The sequence below is a fragment of the Apteryx mantelli genome, chromosome 2, assembly GCF_036417845.1.
Source record: "Apteryx mantelli isolate bAptMan1 chromosome 2, bAptMan1.hap1, whole genome shotgun sequence".
Lineage (NCBI taxonomy): Eukaryota > Metazoa > Chordata > Aves > Apterygiformes > Apterygidae > Apteryx > Apteryx mantelli.
This window is the reverse complement of record NC_089979.1, coordinates 56,618,876-56,644,264: the sequence shown is the minus strand read 5'-3', so window position 1 is coordinate 56,644,264 and position 25,389 is coordinate 56,618,876. Positions and strand designations below refer to the sequence as shown.

The 25,389-nt window shown below is 38.4% G+C and overlaps 1 protein-coding gene across 3 annotated transcripts in view; it reads right to left on the bottom strand.

Moving 5' to 3' along the window:
• Positions 1–25,389, bottom strand: part of RAB31 (RAB31, member RAS oncogene family) — a 64,661-nt gene that overhangs the window by 14,216 nt on the left and 25,056 nt on the right. For all 3 annotated transcript variants that reach the window (XR_010883324.1, XM_067290710.1, XM_067290711.1), the window contains exons 2-6: positions 22,832–22,911; positions 19,871–19,952; positions 8,203–8,274; positions 6,176–6,282; positions 704–813 (exon numbers count right to left, since the gene is read on the bottom strand). Coding sequence is in view for 2 of the 3 variants with exons in the window: in XM_067290710.1 (XP_067146811.1) it covers positions 704–813; positions 6,176–6,282; positions 8,203–8,274; positions 19,871–19,952; positions 22,832–22,911 (451 nt within the window). In the remaining variant the exon portion in view is untranslated. The remainder of the gene's footprint in view (positions 1–703; positions 814–6,175; positions 6,283–8,202; positions 8,275–19,870; positions 19,953–22,831; positions 22,912–25,389) is intronic.

The following is a 25,389-nucleotide window of genomic DNA, read 5'->3' as shown; positions in this document are numbered from 1 at the left end:
CTCAAAGGGCAGTGCTTAATAGTATGTAGGCCAGTTGCAAGTGGAGTACCTCAGAGGTCTATCCTGGGACCTCTCTGTTTAGTACCTTTTATCATTGGCCTGAAGGAGGAAAATTCACTATTGTCTGCTTTGAGTAGAAGACTGGACTTCAAAACCTCTTCAAGTTCCTTCCAACCTGCAAGGTTCTGCAATTCTCCCCACTTTCAGCCAGAGACTGAAACTGGAATTCCTAGAATGAAAACTGAATAAGACATTTTCTTCTTCTCCCTGTGAGGGATGTCAATCTCATCTTGTTTAAAAGACCTGGAAAGAAAATATTTTTTACCAGATTCCACTGCAATGACTATTTTCTACTTATCTTAGCCCTCCAGGCACACTTCTCAACAAAAGAAGGTTTTATCAACATGATAAGATCAACAGTATCTCCTCTACAGAGGGCTTAGTGTGAAGCCAATGATGTGGTCCAGGCCAAGATTTATATACAGAATTAGATGGAATAGGCTTACCAGTATATGCTATCTACTATGTTTTGCTCTAGTGTATTCAAAGTCATTCTTAGTTTACATCGGCATAAACAGCAGTCAAACTACTGGCTAAGGAGGTTTCTTCATGTTCTCGGGAAAGAATTTTTTTAGACCTGAAATAGACAATTATTTTCAGATGCCCTCGAAATAACCATCATTAAAAAAAAAAAAAAACTTACTTATTCCTTGAAAGAGTTCCTCAATGTTAACGGCATTCTTAGCACTGGTTTCAACAACAATTGCACCTATAGATTCTGCATATTCTTTGGCATCCTTCATAGGAACCTCCCTAAAGAAAACATTGAGAAATAAAAGAAAGAAATTTTTCAAAAAAGAATTTAATTTTGATAGAATTAAATTAGTTTCTTAGTTGCAATTTCTCATATCTTGATCTCAGATTGATTAAAATACATTGATAAATCATGTGATTCCTATTTCCACCCAGGTCCACATAAATACAACCAAATAACCCAGCATGACCAGGTCCAAGATATGAAAGACCATCGTGTACTTCACAAAATAATTTGTTTCAAAGGGCCCAGGTGTTTTTAGTATGTCATGTGGTATTCTTAAGAAGGTAACCAGTTCCAGAATGTACATTGCTGTTTATTCAAATTAACCACCGTGATTATGTACTTGATTTCCTTCCATAAGTCAGCGAGTTCTTAAAAGCAAGACATTAGTGGGTTAACATGTACCACATATGCCCAGGCACAGCTATTCCCCATAATCCTCCTTCAAAATGGCTTCATTTTCATGCTTGTGTTTCTTCTCTCTCAAACTCACATGAAGACAAAATGATGATTCACATGTGTATCACAGCTGCCTGCCTACCTGACCTTCCCCTGGCAGAAATACTGTTAAAAACGGTGTTGCAGCCAAATAGTATCAGTTTGTGACAACCATATACATTAACTATATCTGAAGTTTCCTGTTGTGCAACATTAGAGACCTTAAACACAGACTAACTAGAAATGCATTAGTATGCTCTTCTTCCTTGCAAAAGGAGTGTCATCTTTTTTCTTGTTTTGAAGTTTAGATCATCATACTCAAATATCAAAATTTCACTGATGACTGGTTTGCAGATTTCTTGGACCTGCTGCTCAATCCATGCCTTAAAAAAAAGGAAGATAATTTAAGTGACATCACCCTTTATTGTTCTTTTGGTTTGGTTTTTAAATTTGACCCTGCCAAGAAAAGCATTTAACACTAGAGAAAAGACATACAACTCTTCTGATCCAGCCAGCAAGCAAAACTATCCACACCTAGCACCCAAACAAGGTGTGGTACAACTCTTCTAAAAGAAAACAGTAAGAGCATCATATATCTAAGTGTTTACAAGCAGCAGGAAAACAAGACAGATCCTGAAAGAAATATGAAGGCCATTGCCTCCAAACACATTAGCAAGAACAGTGAAAGTGAAGTTGTCTTAAAATCACTGGTAGAATATCCATTTCGTAGCCAATCCTTCAAACGTCAAAAGCTTGTAAATGCAACTTAAATCTGCAAATGACTTCTGCTTCAGACACAAAGTAAGCTCCATGTTGATCTTATATCTGCCTGAGTCAGGTGGGCAAAGCTGAATCTAGCTCTGCCCACTACTGCCCGTAACCACTTCTCTTCCTCAGTTTTGAGAAACGGTTCAGAACCAGAGACTAGAAGCCAACACGCACCATAGATGCGACTATTCAGGGGAATACATGTTGGGACCCAGGGCTGCCAGAACTGCTTTCTTTCCAGTTGTTCAGTATATCAGCTGCTGTATTTTGTGTGGCTTTATAATTGTCTGTTGCACATGCAGAACTGGCTTCAACTCATTGACCTCACAGCACTGAGGTACCAATCCAGAGATTTCTACAACTTCTTCCTAGTTAGTACAAGTGTCTTAGACTTTAAGAGAAGTACCTAGATGACAGCACAACAATGTAATTTCACAGTTAGTTTATGGAGGTAGATATTTTAAATAATTTAGGTCTGCTGCTCATAGGAAAGAAGTAGAGAGGCAGAATAATTGCCTCTGATTTATTACAAATGGTTTCCAAAAATTAGGCTGCAATTCCAGTATCTGGATTTAGATCTTGTTTCCTGTAATTGCTTCTTCCTATTAAATATCTTTCTATTCCAAAAGACACAGGGAAGGCAGCATTCCCCTTACTAACTCTGAAATGGCACCTGGCCTTTATTATGAAAGGTACCACCATCTGCTGATGATTGTGGAGATTAAGAAGGAAAAAAAAAAAAAAAGAAAGGAAAAAAAAGGAACTTAACTACATAATATTCAAACCACAGCAATGAAAGAAATTTGGGAACACAGGGCTACGTAACAAAGACTTTCATCTCACTCTAATTTAGCGGAGAAAGCAAACTTCAGAGTTCCGGGCAAAGGTAAAACAGCAGCAAGTGACAATATTCCTAGGAAGTGCCATGAAACTTCCTAGCCTTTTCTGACAACTTTTCTAAAGGAAGTCTATAAGCTTCCACTACAAGTGGGCAATAAGCATGCCATCCAATGCTGCCGGGACTGAAAGGCTGTATACATCAAATGTAGTTATCGTAACCTAGACGTCAAGATTGCTAAGATTCTACTTTGCCTGAAAGAAAAAGCACAAAAGCTTGAGTTCTAAGCCATGAAATGAATAAACATAAGGCAGGGTGAAGCGGCAAGAAGGCAAAAACCTTCAGTGGAGTGTTGAGATAGTATTGTTCCAGGGCTACAGGGAAAGTTAGAAGAATTTTTAGGGAGGAAAACACTTCTCAGTTTCCGTTATGACTAATTGACTTCTATTTTGCTCAAAAAATATTTTGGATGCTTACAGCATTTTAATATTCAAGTCTCAGCTCTTTTGTTTGAGACTATTTTTCAGTGACTTGTCAGAAGGAAGATACTATTATTTAAAAATATGCCAAACTCTCAACAGTACTAGAGTTAATACCAAAGATGAGGATTTATATTAATCAAAATTGCCTATCCACCAGTAGAAATTTCTTCAAAGTCAGGGAAGAAATTTATTTCAATAGAGTGCCAAGACCTGCTGATAGCTTATTAATGACACTGAGAAGAGCAGCATGAATCCGAAGTGTCCCAAATCTATCTTGGCAGCTCAAACTCAAATTTTAGATGCTAAATGAGGAGGGTAACATGGTCAGTGATTGTAAGAAATAGTGCCAGCCTCTTCCCAGAGGAAAATGGTAAGTTCTTTTTGCTTCCATTCATTACTCCTTACATTATCTCCTACAGCGATAGAGATGGCTGAATCAAATCAACTGGGACCTGGTCAGCTTGTCCTCTTTGCTTCTATTCACGTTGGTCTTAAAAGCAGCTGTCTCTCTAATACCCAGCAAAACATCTGCCAAAAGGTCTATAAAACCAAAGCGAGATGCCAAAAAAGCATTCTAACAGTAGCTTGCACTTGTATGCTCACATCATCTTGTTTTTAAATTCTCTGAGCCCAAAAGCCTATGTATTTCCTACACACTAAAGAAAAGTGTGATAAATTGGTGAAACATTTCACCTAAAGTCATTTTTACTGAAGTCAATTTTAAGACACAAAGCAGTCAGAGAATACATACCACTGCATGTATTGCATAAACAATCAGAGTTCTAGAAGAACTGTGAAAACATATCACATATAATATAGCCCACTCTTTCTCCACCAAAACCTCTTTAGCTGGACATCACTGAAGGACTTTAGAAACAGAAAAGGCTGGGGGATGCAAAGAGAATAACTGCATGGAAAAAAAAAATAATCCCAAGAACTGTTCACAATTAAAAAAAAAAAAATAGAGTAAGAGACACTTGCCATTTTGAGGACAATGAGCACCATGCAAACACCAAAACATTTTGTGCATAGAAGAGCTGTACTGACTGAACAGGAGCAAGCAATAGATGATCAGTCAACAACAGGTATTGCTTGAGGAAAACTTGGTGGGAAAACAGACGCTCTGTGAGGAACCATGGTATTCTCACACCACTTCACAGTGCAAGTTTTTCTCATCTCCCCACGTAAACTTGTCTGTGGTAGAACAGCAGTTAAAAGCTTGCTGGCATGGCACATACCACCAAAAGGCACAGTATTACCTTTTAACTCACTTTATGGATTCATTTGCACTGATTGCCATTTGTGACAATCTCCAAACTTATCATCCTTGATTTAATCAAGCAAATGTATTGATGAGAACATTTAAGCACTAAATTTAAAGTGAGTCTCAGGGCAACCAAAAGCTCCAATTTGTACTCTCTTTTGTTTTTATTTTTATAATTCTCCTTTCTTACTTTACATTTGGAAACCTTTTGTCTCATATTATATGACTTGCTTTCACAGTGTTGACAAGCTGATTGACAAGTGTTGACCAGTTGATCATATCATCATGTAGGAGATGGCAATACACCATCTGTGTCCCCCACTTTTAGGCCAACAGAAACCAGGAATCTTGTATGGTCAGGTCTTGTTCAGGTCTTACAGAAAGCAGTGATTTTTTTTGGTTTGCGCTGGTTGATAAGCGACGGGCTGGGGAGAAAGGGAAAACAACACAGGTCCATCCGTATGCCTTGGTTCAATAAAGCACTGTATCAAGTACTTGAAGTTACACATATGCATAAAGGCTGTGGTGAACCTGGGCCAAAGTAAAGACTATAAAATGGTAGGGGAATATATTTGAACCATAAAGAAGAAAGTATCAAATTTCTTTTCCTAAGAGGAGAGTATCAAATATGGCCATTGAGTCTATACTCAGAGCTGAAGCAAGAAACAACAGAAAGTTATGGCCTGCCACAAAGGATTACTGTTGCAGAGCAGAGTGTGCTTCCATTTCCAGAAAGGACACAAATCCAAAACAGAGCTAACAAGAAGAAGAGCAAATCTAGCTCCAAATGCATCAAGAATAGCATCATCTTGGTTCGTCTGCAGGGGGGTTGAATCTAGCCCTCCCCTTATATATCCAGGAAGTTCTTTGTTTTACACATGGGACTTGCATGAGGTTATGCTCTTTAAAAAAAAAAAAAAAAAAAACACACACCAAACAAACAGAAAATGCTTTCTACATCCAGTATTAAGCCTTCATTTGATTAAATTGCAGCATCTCTATCACTCTACAATAAGAGAGGCCTGAGTTGTGAAACAATTTACAATGACACTGGTCACAATCAGCTAAATAAAATGATCAGATGGTTGCAATTGTCGTAAAGCGTGACAAGTTCACAAAGCTACTCCATGAATACAATTATTCTACTTTAGGCCCATCCTTGCAGGTTTACATTCCTGATTTTGCTCATAGCTTAGTATGTGCTGCACCTTTTAACATGAATGTAAAAAAAAAGAAAAAGGGGGAAAAAAAAGAACAAGAAGAGTTTTCCATTCCCAGTGATTCAGCACCTACAGGGTACAGACTGCACAAATACAGAGGAAGGGCAGCAAAAGAGAGATTAAAATATATATATATATATATATATATATATATATAAAATTCAAGGTGTGCTGCTGCTGGTGAGGTATAGTTGTACATCACTGAAAGCAAGCGTATTGATAGGATGACTGGTGTTAGAAAAGACTCAATACAGATGATCAAAATTATATACTATGGTAACAACAAAGAAAACTGTTTTTTGTAAATATAAGCAGCAATCAAAGCTACAACAAAAACAGATGCATTACCTGATATCTGAAAGATCACATTTGTTTCCAGCAATGGCCATTACGATATTTTCAGGACCATGTTCTTTTAGTTCTTTCACCCATTTCTTCAAAGTATGAAATGAATCCTAAATCAGAGAAATAAAAATAGCTAACAGCCTCAGCTCCTCTCATGTATTTGGTTATTTTTTTTAAGTTAGAGGAATACAGTTTTGATGATCTTAATGCAATGATAATCTCATAGATCACAAGGCCAAAAGAGGATCACTGTAGCTACGCAATCTGTTTTTCAAACTGGAAGTCATGAGACATCCCCAAATTAATTCTTGCTTGAACTTAGAAACTTCTTTTTTTTAAAGGAAAAACATTCAATGCTGATTTTTCAAAATTTTCTCTGTAGAAGAAACCACCCAGCTCTTCTTTTAAGTTTGGCTAGTAGCTAATTTCTCTCATTGTTAATGTGAGCTTCACTTGTCTACTTTTAACTTCTAGCCAGTGGATTATCATTTCAACCACTGTCATACTTTCAGCAGCAACCAGAAGAGCTCTCCAGGACCTCCACCAGAATTTCCAACTCTGTGACCTGGTAAACCTCAATTTACTCTTTAGTAAACCAAAGAGCTAGATGACAGTTCATCTGACTTCTTCCCTCCAAGTACAAAATTCAAACGCTTGTTGAGGCTGCCTACCTTTTAATAGTAAATTTTCTATTTCCTCATACTAATGAACTAATAGCATTAAAATCACTCTTGTTCCTAGAGATTCTAATTTTAATGTATGGCTGGGATTGTTACTGAAACTCAAACAGAGCTCCCAAATACATTATAAGCCAAATTTTCCCATCAGAAGTACACATGCAAGTTTGGCCTAAATCAATAAGGGCTGTACCTGTATCTCTGAGTGGACAGCACAGCCAGACATTTGGGAAAAAAAACATTCATTCCACTATAATGGTCAACTCTTTGAATATTAAGCATCAAAAAGTGAAATACACATTCATCTTCCTCTCCTATTTTCCCCTCTTCATTCTGCAAGCTGTTCCACATAAGATCTGAGAAAGGTTGGCAGAACATAGTTCTATTCTTATAATGCATTACAAGATTATCTATCAGACCATCAACAATTTAAATTAAAAATAAAAATCTATCAGATGATTCACTCTTTCTCATGCTTTCTTGGCAAATTAGCAAAGGAGAACAGTACCACTGTGCAACAATGGCCACCTTCATCAGCAACAGATCATTGCACTTACACACCAGAGAACCAACCCAACCCTCTCAACCTAGTAGTAAATAATTTAATATTCAAGAAAGCATAAAAATGTAAGTGAACTATCTTGACCATCCCTATATCAATGCCTCCTCTAACTCAACCTTATTAGTGGAGATTTCTTTCAAAAGCAGTGAAAATGGAGTGTAGTTAGAGCTTCCTAGCCTCCTTTGTCTGAGAAATGAGCAAAAAGAGTTTATGAGCTGAAAATACAATTTTCATTCCAAACTAATAATGTTGAAAAAAGGTCAGAGACTTACTATTTCATTACTTTTTTCAAAATAAAGCAGCCATGGAAGACTTCAGTTTCTCAATGCAAACATAAGATTATACGTATACTTAAAAATGATTAGTTTTAAAAGCAGTAATATGCAAACAATAGAATTTCTGTTCAGTTAATAAAGCAGCTAGCTGCTTTTTGTAGTAAAAATTCAATTTCATACAGAGAATATAGGCTGCAGGGGGGAAGGGTATTGCAGGATATCATGCTGTCTACTTATCCAGAGGAAATTCAAAGCAACTTCTCTAAAACGTGGTCTCTAACCTTTGTCTGGACAAATTTTAAATAACACAGAAGCAGAGATTTACATTTAAATTTTTAAGGCAGCTAGGCACCTCCATCCAAATCTACACAAACTACTCACGTATATGAACACTGATATGAACAGGAATTAGCATATAAATACTTCTGTAGTTGTGGGTTTTAACTCAAACTTTTTTTTAATTCAAAATCCAGGTGGAGTAGTTAGCATAGAGAAATAGCGTACAGAAAGTCTTACCTGTTTAGTGATATCATAAACTATCACAGCTGCTGCTGAACCTCTGTAGTACATTGGAGCCAAGGAATGAAACTGTTAAAACAAATCAGCCCGCAAAAGAAAAAACATCATGAATAAGTCAGGATTATCACATTTTGCCAGGTCACAAAAACATGCCACGACTGAATCACAAGCTTTCATCCAATAGAGAACAGGCCTCCTCAGTGGTTGCTCATCTCTAATTTTCCTTAAATCCCAATGAAACAGACCTCCCTTATCTCCTGGTGTTCTTCATCCCACTGTATTTAGCTAATTAGTACTTACTAGTTCTATGCATCTTTTTCATTATAGTGTATGGACTCTGAATAAAAGTTTTCATATGAAATTCACCTATATTTGGAGCCATACCTGACAGCATATACCTCTTACACAGATAAAAAGGAAAATTTTGCTTTGTAGTTGTAGCACGCTGAATTCAGCTTGGGGTTGAGGTTTATAAAATGCTGCAAATCACTCAGATAAAATTAACTTCTCAGAAAACTATTAACATCTATCATGTTTAGTTATCCTGTACTATAATACCTATTTTGAAAAACACAGATTTTTGTAAATTGTCGCTTCAGCTTTTTTTCCCCCAAGGGAAACAACCTTAAAAAAAAGAGTAATAAATATGTTTATAAAAAACAGCTCACCAAAGAACAGCATAATTTTCATAATTTACCATGACTAAGCAGTTGGCTTAGAATCTGAGCTTATAATTATACAGAGAAAGGCAGTCAATAAGCCTTTTTGCTGATTCACCTAAAACTATTCTTAAGGATACCAAAAATAATCTTTCTTGGAAAATATGTTTAGTCTCACTGTACTCACAGAGCCATTTTGCACATTTTTGTTTGCACAGAGAGTGATCTGTAAAATCTTCATATAAAACTGTAGCTACTGACCAAGGTCAACTTCTAAATGAAATGCGCTATTAGGGCAGAATATAAATCTCAATACCAGGGAATGTGCACAGACCCATATGTTACATTGCACACCTCTGCAGATTTACAGCAAGACATATCTTTGCCTCAGAACTGTACTTATAAGCTGAGCATTTAGATTTAGTCCAAGTATTTAGGAAGCTTCCAACAGTAGCTCGAGGATGTATGCATTCCTGCCCTATCATTTTCATCCAATATTAACTCTGAAGCAATTTTTCATGGCAAAAGTAAGCAGAAATATTATTTCACTCCTGATAATATTATCTAGTCATTTTTCTTGTCCTATAATTTTTCACCAAGCATGTTATTAAGAACACAGACTCCACAGTCAAGCTGTTTCACATGCAACATATAAAGCAAGTTATTTCTCAGAATATTCTGAGTTAGGACCATTTGCCTGTTTGTAAGGTATTTATCACAGATCATTCAGACCTAGTTCAAGGTCGATACTCTCTCTTACAAGTAAGGATGCATACTACACACTAACAGTGACAGATGGTCAAGTGCTGAAGAGTACTGGGGAGAGAAGCAGGTGAAATAGCTCATTAATAGGAGAAAACAGCAGGAAGGGGTATGAGAAAAGAAAGGGGATCAATCAAGAAGCTAGGTCTGAGGAAAAGTGATCAGCCAGGATCTTGAGTGAGCCAGGCAGACGTGTTTTCTGGGCTTTTAGAGGGTGGCTTTAGTACATGTTTAGTGCAACTAATTCTTTCCAGAATTTTTAGCCTCCCAGTCCACTGCAGAAATTTCCAGTGTGTTATGTCAAAGCACCCTGAATATTAGGGAGCATATTTGTGGAGAGTAGATCTGACTTTCACTGTGTATACAAACCCCTCCCAGTCTGTAAACTTCTGGAAAACAACATCCTACATACGCTGATTTAGTTTTAATCTAGATTACAAGGTATTCATGAATTTACAGAGAGCTCTCAGATAACAGTAATCACACTTCACAGGAGCCATGGAGTCAAACTCACATGCTTCGAATTCCATTCACGCTGGCCCAGAAAGTGCATTAAGAACCTGTACAACTTCTTGGGAATTTCTCTCTGTTGTTCTTTTGACCAAACGACAAGAACACTTTTTGTAATAGCTGTTTCATTGAAGAACATTGCCAATATCAGCGCCAGAAAGAAAAAAAAACAAGCTTCTTTCATTGGATGCTGGACAAGTAGTTTTTAAAGAAACCGGAATGTAAACTAACATATTTTTTGATAGGATTAATTTTTAGCTGGATTCCCAAACCAGCTCACTGTGCATCAGAGGAGCCCCAGCCTGAGCTGAAAGGAAGGAGTGAGAAAGTCCTGAGAAAAAGGAGGAAGGACAGGACCACTAGAAGCTAAATTCACATTCACATTTAAACCAAACTCAGATAGCTCCACATTTGCAGAATTGCTTTGTGCACATCTCTGCAGATGCAGTCTATTTCCACAGTCATTTTTACCCTTTTTCCTGAAATGAAAGTGATAATCATTTTAATCAGTGCTGGTAAATGCAGAAACAAAAGAACTTCTTTTAAAAGATTTTGAGGGACATTTTTAAGTGCCATTTGGGTGAATTAATCACTTGAACAGTATGTTGCATTTCAATAACAAAAACACCGAACTAAGTCACTTGACCTGTTTCTTGTGTCAAGAAACAATAAAAAGTGGCAAGCAGGGCCAGAGTATGCAGGAAGAAAGTTTCTCTGCTATTTGAATCAAAGTAATCTACTTAAATATTCCAATTCCTTGCAAGCTTAGAAGGAAGGAGAGCAAGACTACAGCAAGGTAGATTCAGAAAAGCCATTGCCTCTGAAAGGCACTCATATTCAGTAGTTGTTTTTAACACACAATTCCTGTTCGAATGTACTGAAAATCTATTTGCTTGCTCAGCTAACAGGACAGTTATATCCTCTTTCATTATTTTATAGCAATATTTTAGCTATAAGGAGTGTCAAGAAGAGAACACTTTTCATCCATAGTTGGGCACGTAGCTTCAACATTTTTTTAAAAATCAAGTGATGGATTTCATCTGGCATTTAAGTTTATACTCCTATTTGGATAAAATCGACATTTAAGATTCCATGCTCTACATTAGATAAAGTGACCAAAATGGTATTAAAATATATTTTAGTGCAATTTCTTAGGGTCTGCAAGGAAAAAAGTACTTTGAAATTGTTCAGTATAAACTGAAAGTGTGCTAGTAACAAATATCATAAGAAATCACTGTTGTTCATGAGAAAACATAAAAAGACTCTCTGTAACACTGAATGAATCAACAGGGATTGAAAATTTGTACTTCAGAATAACTTTCATCATTAATAATAGACTCTCTTAACAAATGAGCTTTATGAGCATGGATTTTCAAAGATCAAAAAAAAAATCAGTAAAAGTATTATGCAAACAATAAAGCAAAGTCTTGAACCTTTTTCTGGCCTAATTACCTGCAAAAAAGAGCCGTGCAAAATTAATTAAAGGGATACAAAATCCTAATGTGCGCATTTTTCACCTGCCAAGGACCAAATGTGGGACAGAAGCCCAAAACAAGCGACACAAAAAAAGCAGTTCTCAAAATTAAATCTCATGGGATTACCTTCCATATTATAAATTCCAATTTCTATAACCTCGATTTTATAGTTCGGTATTTCTGTATCCAACAATTCCCAAGCAAATAAGGAGAAACAGGAGCAGTTCAACATTTGGCATTAGAACTCTGTTTCTCAAGAAGCACTGCTTAAACACTAGGGTGGCCGGCCACCCACGGCTCTGCTCCACACACCTGTAATAGGGACACGAAGGTCCCTCTTCAGCCACACCCCCACCTTCCCGAGGCATCAGTCCCTCTGTGCCCTACAGCTGAGGGCAACCCTTTGGCAACAGCCCTTCGGCAGTTCTAACCTGCATCTGGAGCCAGGACCAGCATCCATCAGCTCAGGGTAACAGGGAAACGTAGGCCTGAAAGGGTCATCAGTCAGCTCCCACCATCGGAAATAACCACAGCACTTAACCCCTTTCAAAAGCTGATCAAGGTCCAGCCTAAAACCACTTGTTTTTTTTCCATGCTGTTCCTATCGGCATCATATTATTTTGATGACTACAAACACTCTGATTTCCAGCCTGCAGGTGTTCCTGACCAATTTACATCCTTTCACTGGGTCAATGCTTACCTTTAGTGAAACATCAATAGAGCGCAGGCTTTCAACTTTAATTTTGCCAGGCTACTAAGCCAGGCTCTTTTAGTTTAAAGATGAAGTGATCAGGAGAAGACCACTTTCTCTGCACTTGGTCCAGGTTGGGTTCACCTTTCCTGACTGCTGGTGACCAGGTTTGTATGCAGCATTCTAGATATAAAACAGCATTAACTGTACTTTCCCTAATACGTATTAGTAAACACACTTCCCTTTCTCATGGCTGTATGATGATCCTGTGACTAGTAAATGCATTCACAAGCTGCTTTCCTTCTCTGTTTCCAAAAAATCATCTATAACTTTACAACATGCATTTTTCTTATGAGTCATAGGGTACAGGGACTTGCTATTTATACTACTGATTCTCCTCCCACTGTTTCATTCTTCATTCATCCTACCATTTTCTACAGTGTCCTTCTAGGCACTGAGAATACCTCACACCTTTGTATAATGAGTAAACTATCACTAGCAGCTCACCTAAGATGGAAATTTTAAAGCTCTGTGTATCTTATCACCTAAGATGGAAATTTAGAAGCTCTGTGTATCTCATTCAGTATCCAAAAAAATTTTGCCAAATTGCACATAAGTGCTAAGATGACATACAGGGAATACTGACCCATTCCCACCACTCATAAGCCTCTTCTGCTTTTGTAGGGTCTGATTATGACTTGTATGGCTGAGGTCACTAACCCATACTATGCAACAGTTAAATTTTAGGGGAAGATTTTCCAATTTGACAGCTATATCCAGGCTGAAAGGGCCACTCCAATATAGATAAGGAACCTATTTTACCAGATACACACATACCAAAGAACAAAATGAATGACTTGTGTAACTTTGTGTAGTCTTTATGACTCTTCTCCCTAGAGCATACTATATGACATGCAACAAGTTGCATAAGGATTGGTGAAATGCTAAACTGGGTTCAGGGCATCTTGTACTCACACCCTGCCACCACCACTTTCATTTTGCATTTTTGGTTCATCATCTCTAACTCTAAAGAAGAGATTTTGAGGCCACATGTCTGTTAGGAAATTTCCTCTGAAAGCAGGTCCCCTTTTTCTCTCAGGATCTGACTAGAAACATCATAATCTTTACAGCTGTACAGCCCTGTACCATAGAGGATAAATTCAGTCTTAAGTTGTGTACATGCAAGTTCAATATAACCAGAGGGCAGAAGTTGCACTGGTTGACTCCAGGAATATTTTGGGATTCTGCAACCCCAGATTTGGTTATCTCATTGAAGTCAACAGAAGCTTTGCCCTTGCAAAGGGCAAAAAAATGGAGCCAAGAGCAGCCATTAAGGAATTTACCACCTATTTAAAAGGTCTGCAACATTTTGCTTTCTATTTCCTGTGCATTTCATTAAGGAGGGGTAAAATGCTTTTTACATTTCCCCTGTAATAACAGTACAGAATTGGGAAGAAGAAAAATCCACAAAGTAGCCATATCAGAATACTTGGAAAAGAAAAACAATTTAAAAAAAGCATAATATAAATTACACCCAAGCTGCCGCACTGTAAGTCTCCTAACCATGTCTTATGTAATGCTGGTTTAGAAAGCAAAAGAGAGGCCAAATAAATCCAGAAATGAAAAAGTACCACTCTTGCCTATCTATAAACAGACTGACAAACACTGCTGAAGACAGTCTGGATTCATTCAATCTGCCAGGCACACCAGGGAACACTACTAATTCATGTCTGAAGCTCTCTACACTATCTGATAGTGCTACACCCCAGTGCTGGCGTACTGCCACACCAGCACTGTCTCCCCTAAGCTCCATGGCCAAGGGAAAAAGACACACACACAACCCCTCTATTGGATTTCTTTTGCTGTCCCAGACTGTAAATAATGTTATTTTTTCTTGTTACAAAAAGGATTATATAATTATAGTATAATATATATAATATATACAAGTATAGCAGGAAAGAGTAAGGCTGTACAGAGTAAGCCACCTCAAATCAGTGCTGAGTTAGTGAGTATTACACACCTTGCATCAGGGGCTGAATATAGCTAAGACTTTTCCACATGGTGCCTTTTCAAGCATCTGCAGGTGAATGCCAGCACAAGATTTGCTTCCTGACAGCTGTAATCATTTGACTAGATTTCATTCCCATTTTTGAGAAGCTGCTCTCTGACTACATATGTAGTATCTGAGTGGCCAAGCCAGACCACTCAGCTACTCCTGAGATCAGAGATTCTTATCAGGGTGCCATTAATGGTGGTAACAGCCACAGCTTCTAGCTCTGTGCCAGCTGCTCACATGTGTGGGCAGGGACATAGCTCTGCAACTGCCTTCTCCTTCCTTTTACACACGCCCATCGTTCTAGACTAGGAGGCTCACACCCCCTCGGTCCCCTCACTCGCTCAGCAGTTCATTCCCAGTCACTCAGCAGACAATTCCAGGCATCCCATCTCTCCTGTCTTCAGCCTTTCCTGCAATGTCACCCACCCAAACCCCTTCAGTACTGTCTCCTAACCCACCTGAAGCACATCCCTCCTCACACTTCAGCCCTGTCCCTAAAACCTGAACCAAAAAGAACACAATTCTATTAACCTCTGAGGTTCTTGTCGTGAAAAGCATGGCACACTAGCACTAGAAACATATTATTAGCAGTCTGTTTAGGAAAGCTGCAATAATTGCTTCTGTGGCACAGGTCAGCTAAGCACCCACATGGGAAGAGTCGGAAGTTGTCACCACTGTGTCTGCACAGCACAAGCTCTTTCACATGGTCTTGTACCACCAGCAGTACATATTCCATAGCTTGTGAACCTCTACTTTATGCCTTGTCCAAGTCTGGGCATTAGTGTCCTGTTCTGGCCTTCTCGGAGGCAGTGGCTGCCAATAAACAGGAAATCTGATGTGTGAGGAGAAGCAAAGCAAAAAGCCAGAAATGTCAAGTAGATTATCCTGAAACATAAGCTTCTTACACAGAAGCATTAAAGGGAGGGATACAAAATTCCCGAAATTCTCAGCTGACAAAGAGTGAATGGAAAAATGTTACGCATGAATGCCACTATTAGATATGATGTAGTATTTTATAACCTTGAGTATTTTTTTCCCTACACGATTCAAGGCTGAGATTCTAATTCTCAGGGGAGGTCCTTACACTGGGTATAAGGAACTGCCTTCACACTAAACTGTGGGCTACCATCATTGTCACTCAGATAAAACCACAGAGCAAAATTAAGGCTCTCTTTACTGCAGAAGTAACTCAAGTCATCTATACTTGCTGTTAAGTCCTCTCAGGGTAGTCCGGTTTCAGTGGAAATATCCATGAGCTAAATGATTAGGTTAGCAAGGCACATGCTAAGAACTGTCAATCTGTTCTCATTTGAGACTGAATCCTCACAGACTAGCAAGTTCTAGCAAAAGCCCAATAATACTGAGTTATTGGGGGGTTGCTTCTGGAGAGGAGTCAAACTAGGATGCAGCTGGATGTCATAGCTGAACCAATTTTAATTGGTTTGCTGCTACCAAACAGCAAGGTCCTGTCCCTCCTTTCACTCAAATCTCTGCCCTTGTGGCCTCCTCCTTTCTTCCCCCGCTCAGGGTCTGGGCTACCACTATTTTTTTTTTTTTTTTTACTCTGCCAGGTTGTTTTTTTGCAGGATTAGTGAACTAAATAGACTTATTGAGAATCTGAGCCAGGACAAAAAAGTGGCAGAACTGTGCATCTCAGAGCAGAGGGAAACAATACTTTCCTTTAAAGAGCAGTTTAGATATCACATCTAATTGCCAACTTAGGGGAAGCCTTCCAATCAGGACTGCAGCAAAGACAGGCCTTCCTTAGCTTGTGACACTGTTTGAATCATCAGAACAATTACTGTCACTCAGTGGGGACTGTAAAATGCTATAGATATCTGCGCTGGGCTTTTACTGGAAATGGAACAGTAGGAAAAAAAGACAACAAAAAGTCAACAACCAAAAAAAAAACCCCACCCACCATCCTGAAAGTAATTCCTATCAGGGTTCAAACTGGGCTCAAGTACCTGTGGCTCTTTTTATTAAACAAAACATCCCAGAGTTAAATATAGTAAATTTTAAAAGGACACAGATAAATATTCTTGCCCTGGAAACATGGCCCTCAGGCTCCGTAACTATTTGCTGCAATATTCTTCAGCTGGCAAAACGGAAAGCTGGCAGCCACCCAAGGCATTCAGACAAAGCATTGCAATTAGAAGCTACTTAGGGCATTCTAAACCGAAATATATGCTAATAAAAACATCATTAGCTAACTTGTGAAGAGACTGTTCTTAGGGGAGGCAATCTTTGCTAACAGTAACATAATTGTTGTGAATTTAAGTCCTGAAGTCCTGGGCAACAATTTAAAGCTGATGGGGCAAAAAAGCGAGATGGAAGAAAAGTGACATTTTGAAAATAGTTGGGTGGAGGGAAGTGACACTGAAAAAACAGAGCAAGTGAGCTGATTTAAATAAACACAAAGCAATTAGTTCTGCAGAGACCAGTACTTAGGTAGAAAAGCAGAGGGATTTTTTTGTTAAGTGTGTGGCTGGTTTAAGGTTCTCCCTATCCAAGAAAGGGAAAAGAAAAAGCAAGACAAAAGGCTTAATAAACTCTCTCATTTTATAATCAACTACAATGTACATTCGCTGCAGCAAATGCTGCTGGAAAGCCATGTACCAATCTCCAGGGTCTCCTCTGGGAAGCATGCTGAACATGCACTCCCAGCAACTTTATGACAGAAGGGCTTTTGATCTCCATTTCCTACTGCATTATTGTCATTATGCAGAAGTGACATTTGCTCATTATTTCCTACAAAAAGGAAATTCTAATTCCTTCTTGACTCTGGCTGTGCTTCCAAGTTTCCTGACACAAAAGAAAAAATATTATATCTAGTATCCATATGAATCAGAAGTTATCTGTTCTCCATGACCAAGCTCTGACTGCCTAGCCTGTATATTAAGTTTCTTCAAACTCAGGTATTACGACAAGTTTTTTAAACTAACAACAACCAACATTTCTAAAAGCTTGACCAGTTGCGAATGGACATCTGAATGTTGATTTAACGCCTCAAGGGGGTGCTGAGTGCTTCCAGCTCATTTTCCTCTCATCTATGCTTCCCGATCACCTAGTACATGACTTGTTCTCAGAAACAGCCACATGAATTTCCACAGTTTTTCCAAACTGACTGAAGAAAGCCAGTAGGCACACTGCTTCTCTCAGAGGATTGTTTAAATAAGTGTTTGTGACTAAGGCATTTCAGAATGGTTTCTCTACACCCTTCAAGCTGACAGTTTCCTAGTCTGTTACATAGAGAAATCTATGAACGAGTACAGAAGTGCTGCTGCTATTGTTACCTCCTGCCAGGTCTACCATTCTTAAGGTTTGAGCCTAACTTTTAAGCCTCAGGTAGGCCTTCAGTTACACTTCCTAAAGTGGTATTGTCCTGCTGATACACACCACTGTCTAAGAGCAGACAGAGGAAGTTCTGCCTGGAAAGCATGAGAGAAGGATACCCCAAGCTCTTTGGCTGTGAAGCAAAGGAGAGCAGCAGATGAGCAGGGCAAGTGCCCACACCAGCACTCAGATACAGCAACAAATGGTACAGTTGGAGAAGTACAGAACGCCCTGACGCCAGAATAAGCACACCTAAGTTCTATGCTTGGCCTTGTATTTAGAAGAACAAAGCCAAATGAACACAACGTTGAAAGAGCAGTAAGTCCTAAATACAGTTATCAGCAGTATAGACAACAGAAGTGTTGAGGAAACATCCAGACTTATCACTGAAACACAGACTTTAACAAAACTACAGCAAACAAAGAAAGGACAACAGCTTTCAAGACATAAACACCGTCTGGAATACATCTGTTAGTGCACTGTGAAAAACAGCGATAGGCCTGAAGTCTGGGGTAGCCTGGAAGTTTTGTATAATCACTGTTGTTCAGAGGATAACTAGAAAGAAATTAACAGTGGCAGACATTTGTTCTTGAATAGCAGATCAGAAAGAGGAATACAAGTAACTAGAATCCCAAATACAAGTTAGAATGAATAACCCATTGAGAAGCACAAAGTGATTAGCTGTAAAATGGGGATGTTCCAAGGTAGTGAACTGCCTGGAACAATATGCTCATCTCAGGAAACTCAGCTCCCTTGGTAGCTAGTGCTCACACCCATCAACATTATTTACTCCGTCACCCCAGATTCCAAAGACCCTAGTAAAGGATTGGGAATAGATTGTGCAAATACAGAAGAAAAAGATGGTTTCTGGCTTAAAGAGGTTACAGTTCAGGATTACGCATAAAAACTGTAACATGATTTATCTGGAATAGATGCACAGCAATTTAGCCAGATTTGTGGTGGTCACTGCTTGTCATCACTGGATTTAAAAAAAAAAAAAAGAAGAAGAGAGAGAGTGCAGATGATGTTTAACTGAAGCATATTTTTGGAAAATGACTAGCTCAATCAAGAGAGGAAGCATAAGGGACTGGATGGGAAGGATGAATTTTGTGTCCAAGAGTCAGAGCTCAGTCACAGATTTCCTGCTTCAAATGAGGCACCCTTTAGCATAGTAAATATGACTTATTAATAGGCACCTACTTCAAAAAGCTAATACTCTTAATATGTTTTGACCACTGAAACTCCACACACACTTGTCATATTTAGTCAGTTATCAGTTCCAGATTATGTAGAAATAGAACAAACAAGATTCAAGGGAAGGGAGGATGCTGTACTTGAAATATGTTCTTAAAGATCCCTATTCCCATCATAAATATCATACTGTATTGCTAAGAGTCAATGGATTTCATCAGGCACACTTTACATCATGCTTCACAGTGCAAATAAAAACACAAGCACTTCCTGCACTTAACAGCAAAAATCTTTATTGCCTACAATTCGCATGCAAAGTATGGGGAACATAGTAGGATGCAGAAGGACCCACATTACAGTTTGAATAAGCATCTCATTTTTCCCAATCCTAAAATGAGAATACTGTTACATTTTTCTAACAGCAGGAACAGTGTAATTTCACATGAAAGTTTGAAAATACTTTAAAATATGTGCATGGTTTTTTCCATTTCTTTCAAGCGTCCCAAGATAAATACGGGCATATATTAAGAGAACTCTACAGTCAGCCTACTATTGAATACTACTGCCATTAAGACTATTACAAAAAAATAAAAAATCTGTGCTCATATTCGGTGTCCCAACTCAGGACAACCTTGGAGTCACCACCTATGTTCAGACCATCTGCCAGGCCATGTACTAGATGTCAAGTTCCTTCCAGTGTGAATGAAAGCTGCCACACATAAAACTGATGAAACAACAGAGGAATTACCCAGCCAGCAACAGACTGGTTGGACACAACTCAAGCTGTGCTGAGGGAAGTGACTGACCCGATCCCCATGGCATGGCACCAGCTGCTGGAAGAGATCAGAACCCGAGCAGAGTTAACATCCACAGGCTGGGGCACAGCTCTGCAGTGAAAAGGAAGCTGAAATCCACAGTGGGCTTTGTGCACCAACACATTAAAAGAAATGAGTATAACAAAAACACACTGCAAAATAATACTCACCCTCTCCTGACCAGCTGTATCCCAGATCAGAAATTTATGAAGCTCATTCCCACAAGGCACAGTTTTAGTCATGAAGGATGCTCTGCAAAGGAAAAGTAACAGCCAGATCTCATTTACTGATAATCCCAGATAAGAAAGGAACAGAAATTCATAAGACCACCAATATTCTATATATGCTACCTATAGACCTTATACAGTTTTGCTGGGTGAGACTACATATAGGGAAACCCCAACGCTTGATAAAACACCCTCTGAAATTAAAGCACCCTTATCAGATTAAATATATAATACATGTATGTTTATTTTAAAAGAAGGGAAAAGCCTCTGAGGTTCAGAGGGCACTTTGTGCATGGGCCCAGGAACACAAATGCTCCTGCCACTCACACGTAGCTTCTACTGCTAGTTAGCTCCATCTTCTTGGAGATATGGACCTGAGAACAAGAAAGCCAGCATCACACCAGGCAATGAATGCATTAATCTCAGTTAAATCTAGGAGACTGGAAATGTACATAACTATCGATTATTTTGAACCAGACAAGTCACCTGCTGAAATGCACATGGTAAACAAATGGAAAAAAGTTCTCCCCTAAATGTAGAAATCTTTGTAGCCTCTTGTATTTTTTGTAGTCTGCCTGTGTTTCCACCATGTAATTTTTCTTATTTTAGGAAATAAGGTTAAAAATGTACAGGCTATTTGTACATTACAGCATTTGAATTGAAAGCAGGTGGGGAGAGGCTCCTGGACTCTCTTACAAGCTTACAAAGATGCATTTGATACAATGCGCTTTCATTACAAAAGAATCAAATTACATCGAATGACATATAACTGATCAAAACATTTCCTGGGGATGATATACCAGAGTTTCCCTTTACAGCCATCTGCAAATTGCTCAAATTTAACAAAGCTGCATTGCATATAAAAATATTAAGGCAAGAAAAGCAGTGTTTTCTTTGGTTGGTTTCCGGGTGTGTGCTTTCAGCTGTCATACTTCTCAAAGTATTAAGCAACTCTTTACAGCTTCAAAAACAGGAACTTCAGAGCATCAGCAGGTGTTGTGGATTACAAGGATCATATATCTAACACATTTGGTTAATTTGGAGAAAAAAAAACAAAACCAAAAAATCTTATCCATGTAGTCGGCCTTTATAGACAAGTAGTATCACCAGTGTGTAAACTAGCATTCACATTTTAATCCTCAAAAAGAAAAATATTTTCCTCTGTTATCATAATTATGAAAAATAACATTTTTTTCATGTGAGCAAAAGACATTGACTTAGCAACATTGGGGAAAAAGGCTGCTGATGATTTAGAATTAAAGGATCACTCAAGTTCTCATCAATTCCTTCACTGCAAACAAGTGTCCTTCAATCAATAATGCTATTCATTATGCGCTTCCTTGCTTCCCGTCTCTCTGTCCATTTTCCTCTATTCATTACACTCAGGAGTCCAAAATTGTTCTGGAACCTCAAAAGAAAACTTCCAGCTCAGATGCCTTCATGCATTCAAAGGCAGAGGTTTGGAAGAAATCTTCTAGCTCCCTGAACAATACACTCAAACAGTATCAGTCCTTCACAGAAGGATTTAAAACAGCTATAACACACAAGCAAGATCAACTCTTCCCATTCAAATTATTCCTTTGTAAACAATACATATCAGCTTCCTCTCTCATAAGAGGTCAAGAATTTTCAAAAATTTCCAGGTAATTATGGACTAGGGAGATTTGTTCCTAAAATAGTAAAAAGAAAAGAGTTTGGAATTAAAGTCAGCTACATGACTAATAGGCTTCTGGTCTGTCACTCAGAAGCTTGGCAGTTTTACGATGAACAGGAGGGAGTTAATTATATTTTGTTTAAATTGCATTATCCTGTCTTCTAAAAATAGGGACAATGTGACACATCCTAAACCTAGATGAAAGCATATCCACATCCGGGAAGAGACACTGTTAACATTCCAGCTTAGCCTGACAATACCTACAACTCAGAACTGCTGGGAACCCTTAATATTCCTACTACCATTACTTGGTAGGATGGCTTGGTAATCATGTAAATTGCAGCCTGTTTTGGTTGTGGGGTTTTGTTTCTTTAAGCTCCAAGGATCAGATGTGGTACTTTGCTGACTAGTAGGAACTAAAGTGATTTGAATCCTAAGGTCCTATGACCAAGGCATCATCTAAAGTGGGAAGCTCTTGACAGATGAAAAGACGCTGTGTGAGTAAGAGACCTAAGAATCTCTCTGTATAAGACAGGTGAAGAAAAATATGGTAAATTAAAAGGAGAGCAGTAATAAAGGATTCCTGGGATTATTTAGGTTTTAGGGGCTTATTTATAGCAAAAAAGAACAAGGTTATTTTTCTGTTCATTTGTGTTAATGTAAATCTGAAATATCTCTACATTTACATTAATACAAATGAGATCAGTTTGGTCTCAAGTCTTTCTTCTGTGAAAACCAAAGGAACTAGTCTTCACTTATACTGATTTCCTAATTGCTCTGGTATGTAGAAAAGAAACATTTAGCAGTATATGTGCCATTGTTACCCAGGGAGCCCATGACATATACAATACCATACACAGACCTGTGCAAACGATAAAGTAAACCAAACAGCTGGAAGTCATGGCTGTACGCAACAAGTCAATACAGAGTGGTTATGGACAGCTCCAGAGGAGAGGTGATTTCAGGAGACACCATTCACACCAAAAAACAAATGGCACAATTCTGTCATCCTCTCTATGATATACAGCAATACAGTAGGCTGAGGCTCACTCTGTATTACCAGAAGAGGGAGAGCAGAGTAGACCTGGTTCTGGGCCATCCTGGACACACTAAGCAGGTAACATGAGGTGAAAAAGAATACATACAGTTACTCAGAACCTTGAAAGCTGGGAAAAGAAGGGAGTTCAACTGAGGGCAACAGTATAAAAAAAATGTATAGAAAAAAAATATATATCGTGCAGGGTACTTACCCAATAGTAGGACTAATATTGTGATCAAAGTGGTCTTGAACAAATCGACAAACTATGCTTGATTTCCCAACCCCAGTATCCTGGAAATAAAGGAAAGCATGACAGTGAATTCAGGAGACCAAGATACCAATATTTTGCTTAAAGAAATAGTCAAATATTAATTTGTGAATAAACTTTCTCTACTGGTAAGTGGAACATGTTAAACATTTAAAAAGAAAAGACAGTACATGGATTATTTTTTTAACTGTCATCATTGTGAATGAAACTCCCCAGTTCTCTTCCCAAGATTCCCTTCTCTTGAAGTCTTGTATATTTTGGGGGGCATTTTTTATCCCTGTTGCAAAGACTGCAGTGATTTAAGCATAGCCATTTACTTGCACAAGAAAAGGAACACTGCACTTTCAAACACATTGAACATTACCCAGCAAAACCATTGTCCAGAGAAACAATTTCAGGCAGACCTGCTGCAAAGGTGGCCCAAGTATGCTTCCAAAATAAAACACTACTAACCTTTTGGTGTACTAACTACAAACTTAGTACAACTAACCTTTGCATGACAAGACAAACAAGCATACTTGGCAGAAACTTCATAGAGGCTTTAAGTGTTTTCGGTAGGGCAGGAATCCAAAGAGTTGAATACTCCAAGATGCACAACTATCCCTATGCAGATTGTGTTACCGGACTGTGGTAAAACAATATACTTAAATGCAGCACAAGTTGCTCTATATACTATGGCAGCTCCCTTCCATCTGCAGTAACAATCTTTTTCCCCAATCAGCACAGAAAATTAATAGGAGTACAGCACTAGAATCAAATTCAGAATTGCCTCTGGAGGGAGGAAGGGTGCGGGGGAAGCTTGATATTACTCAGTAATACTATTTTAGGCATTCAAGACATGAACAGCTTCCCCAAGAATCCAGTGTTTTTCAGTTTCTCTCTGCTGTTCCATGAAGCCTTGATGTTAGGCAGAAAAACATAAATTACACAGGCAATTATAACGGAAAAAGAATAACAGTATCATTACATCTCCCACAGAATTGCAAAGAGCCTCCTTGGAGACGAAAAGGATGCAAAGAAATCAATCTCGACCCTTCCAAGATCCCCCAGGGTCCAATCTAAGTCATTAAAAAGTCAATGGAAAGTTTTCCATTAATTTCATCATAACTGATCATAAGGACTATCTGTAAGTTTCATTTGTATCCATATTTTAAGACATTGAACTAATTTACACAAATTTCTCAAAAAGTGGCAAGGCAAGGGAGCAGTTTGTTGATGGCACTACACACATAATTACATATGAGAAGAAAAAAAGAAAAAGCCTTTGCCTTTCCTGTAAACAATTTTGCAATCTTTAATCTTCTATTCAAATATGAAAGACAGAGAAAGCAATGTTTAGAGTTCCCTCCCCCATGTTTAAATGAATCTATATCACCACTGCAAATAGTCTTTATATACAACACATCTTAGAAAATCGTCATTTAAACTCTCGTATTTAATTTAAGGCAGTCCTTAGTCAACTTAAAAGCCATAATAAATACTCATGCTACACCGACAGTTGTTTATCTACTGTGTTCAATCAATACACAAAGATCAAAGAGAGTAACAGTATTTAAAACCAGCCCAGTAGCCTTTGATCAATAGCAGCAACACATCCTCTTGCTATTCCCGAATTTTGCCTTCAGTTTCGATTCCAGCTGACATCTCTGTACAATCACTAGACTAGAATGGCACTGCACATTTTTTAAAAACTCCTCTGTGCTGGAACTGAGAATTTAATTATTATTATTCTGGACTTAAACATTCTGGAGAAAACCAGAACTACCACTCACTGGATGAGAGGAATTGTATTTCCCTCTTGTGGGGACACTGTTTCCTCCACAGTGCTCAAAACTAGATATTGATCCCTGTGATGATGCCTTAGTCCCATGTACCTTTTTCATTTCCTTTGATAGGTCACTAATAAGGGCAACTGCAATTAAATCTCTTAGGCAAGAGGATCTTGGTCTCTGGCAGGGATGTGACATCTACAAGTGCGGATTAAAGCATAGCTCATTTTTATGCAAACTCCGACATCTTCAACTTTCAGTTCATGACTCTTATTAACATTTCATGCTACATTAACAAACTTTAGAAGTTTCTGTTTCCCTAACATCTCTCCCAAGCACAGCTAAACTTAAGTACGTGCCAGTCACACTGTTAGACCTCAAATTATCTTAAAGGCAGTCTTAGACTTTGCTCATGTGATTGCTTAACTACCTAGTGGGCTAAATTTACACCCTGGTGTAACTCCAGTGAAATCAATGGACTTGAACCAGAAATGAACCTGGCTTCTTGTCTTTAGGACCATCACTACTGCAGCCAGTAGCAAGAGCTTTCCAGGAGCCAGTTAATTTATTTGCTGAAGTGATTCAGTTGAAACATGCACTCCCAGCTACTGTTTTGCTGCCTTAAGGATCGAAAAGGCCAGCTACCAGAGTATAATTAGAGCACACAGAGGAAGGAAATAAAAAAGAAAAAGCTTCCTTCTTACAGCAAGGATTATCATTCTATTTCTAGAT